The 2,263-nt window shown below is 67.8% G+C and overlaps 1 protein-coding gene across 1 annotated transcript in view; it reads right to left on the minus strand.

The window, feature by feature from the left end:
- LOC106150280 (translation initiation factor IF-2-like) overlaps positions 1-1,956 on the minus strand; it is a 34,147-nt gene extending 32,191 nt beyond the window's left edge. Inside the window, exon 1 of the mRNA XM_013522698.1 lies at positions 1,366-1,956. Within this exon, the coding sequence (XP_013378152.1) occupies positions 1,366-1,956 (591 nt within the window). The remainder of the gene's footprint in view (positions 1-1,365) is intronic.
- Between the last annotated feature and the right edge of the window lie 307 nt (positions 1,957-2,263).

Genomic DNA, 2,263 nt, shown 5'->3' on the forward strand with positions numbered 1-2,263 from the left:
CCCTGCGCGCCTCCCACGGGGCCGCGCAGTGCTGTCCCACTCGTCACCGCGGCGGGGCCGCGTGGCGCCGCAGCCCGCTGCCCGTCTCCGCGCTGGGAGAGTTCTGGGGTGACAGGGCCACCGCCTCCGGCCTGCGGGCGTCGCCTGACTCCGTCCTTGCTGGGGGGCGGGGGCGTTTCCGTCTCCTCGCAGAGCCGCGCGAGGCCTCGGAAAGTTTTCTGCCTCTTGGGGGACAGAGGAGGATGCAGTCCTGGCCCCGCTTTCTAAGATGGCCTGGAAAGCACCAGGCGTCCAGCGGGCGGGCTGCGCCCTAGGCGCCTCCGCTGGCCCTGGGGATGCACGTCCTTCCCGGCCCGGGGACGCGCCCCGTGCCCGCGGTGGGCCCGACCGGGGGCCGGGCACCCGGGTGAGGACAGGGCACCTGGGAACCTTCCGCCCGCACCGCATCCGGGTGGGCCGTGCCCGCCTTTGTGCACCCACCCACGGGCGTCGCCCACTCTGCAGCCTCGACGGAAGGGGGAGGTGGGGCCACATTCCCAGAAGAACAGAGTTCAAGACCTCGGGGGCACCAGGGGACTCGATCGCCCCGGGGGCTCTGAAGCTCCCCACGGGGCCCGCGCGCCTGCTGCATAGACCTGATGGGGCTGAACCGTGAGCCCTGGGTGCCACGTCCTCTGCTCACTGCAGAAGTTCAGCGGAGCTTCAGGTGGCGACGCTGCCGGGCCGGAACCGGAGCCAGCAGCCAAGCCAAGGCCGGAGGGGTGCAGGTTTTTAAAGACCCACATCTCACAAACGCGTGATTTTGATCAAGCAGCACAGATTACTTAACGCGTTCCATTTCTCCGCGATCCAATTTTATTAGGATTTACTCTCATTTGTGCTCGGCTTCTCTGGGGAAATAATGCTTTGATTAATGTAATCCTGGCCCGGGATCCGCCACATGCCCCCTCGACCTTCTCCCCAGAGAAAGGGCCTGTTTGACAAACAATAACAGACCAGCAACTCTTGCAATCTGCCCACACCTTCGGGATCGCTGGGGACAGGGTGACACAAGCTCACGCGCCGCTAGCCAGGAGCAAAGGCAAGAACAGGGCTGGGGCCGAGGCGAACTTCCCAGCCTAGGGCTCTGAGGCGCGGGCGGTAGGGTGGGCGCACGGGGAGGGACCTGCGGCCGGGGGCGCGCGTGGGCGCACGTGCGCGCCTGCCCTGGGCCGGCTCCGAGTGTCTGCCTCTTTGTCCCCCGCCACAGGCCTCCACGGCAGAGCTCCACGCACTGCCCCGGTCCCCAAGGTGTGCCCACAGCGCCCACCCGCGGCCTGCAGGCCCCTCCAGAGCAGGTCTTTGGGGGCTAACCGGCAGACCGACCTGCAGCTGCGAAAACCTCGGCCAGAGCAGCCTAGGACCTGGGACCCAGTCCGACGGCCCGCCTCGTCCATGCGCGCGTGCGTCCATCCAGCCTGGCACGCGCGCACGCGGCAGCACGAGTCCACGGGCGCCCGGGGAGCCGCGCCCAGCCGGGGCTGCAGGCTGAGGACGCGCACCCCCCTCGCCCTCCTTCTGCTCAGCCCGGCCCCCTAGCCGAGCGGACAACAGCTCAATTACGAAAAGGGGCGAAGGAGCGAGTTCCCGGCTCCGAGGCGCGCTCGGACGCTCCTTGGGTCCAGGTCCCGGTCGCGCAGTCCCCACCCCCACCGTCCTCGGCGCGGGGAGGGCGGGGACGCGGCGGCGCGAGGGGTCCTGGCCTGCTCCTCCCGAACAAAGCCCGCCGCGGGAGCCCGCGGCCGCGCACCGAGCCGGCGACAAAGGCGAGCGGCGGGCGGGAGCCGAGCTCCGAGCCTGCGCTCCTGGGGCCGGGAGGGAAGGAGGCCTGAAGGATGGGTGCGACTGGCACCCTCCGGTTTCTGGGCTGCAGCTTCCGCTCCCGCGTACCTGTGACCTGTCAGGGTGCCTCGGCATTTGTCTCGCCTTTCCGCACCCCGTCCGCCCCTCCTGTCTCGGCCCCCAGCCTCCTCCATCTCGCCCTGCTTTACGCCTTCTCTCTCCTTTTCCCCTACCTCTTTCTCACTTTGCCCTTTTTACCTTTCCCTTTTTCTCTGCCACAGACAAGCAATGCTAATTCGACTCATGCGGCCGCCCAGGTCGAGCAGCATTTTGCAAGGCCTTGCTGCGCAGTGCTCAGGGAGAAAGGGGAGTGAGGGGTCCTTTTTATTCCAGTACGCAAGCTGTAGCTACGCGAAATAAGACGCCTGCAGAGCACATCTCC

Source organism: Chinchilla lanigera, unplaced genomic scaffold, assembly GCF_000276665.1.
Source record: "Chinchilla lanigera isolate Chin_1 unplaced genomic scaffold, ChiLan1.0 scaffold00069, whole genome shotgun sequence".
In the NCBI taxonomy this organism is placed as follows: Eukaryota; Metazoa; Chordata; class Mammalia; order Rodentia; family Chinchillidae; genus Chinchilla; species Chinchilla lanigera.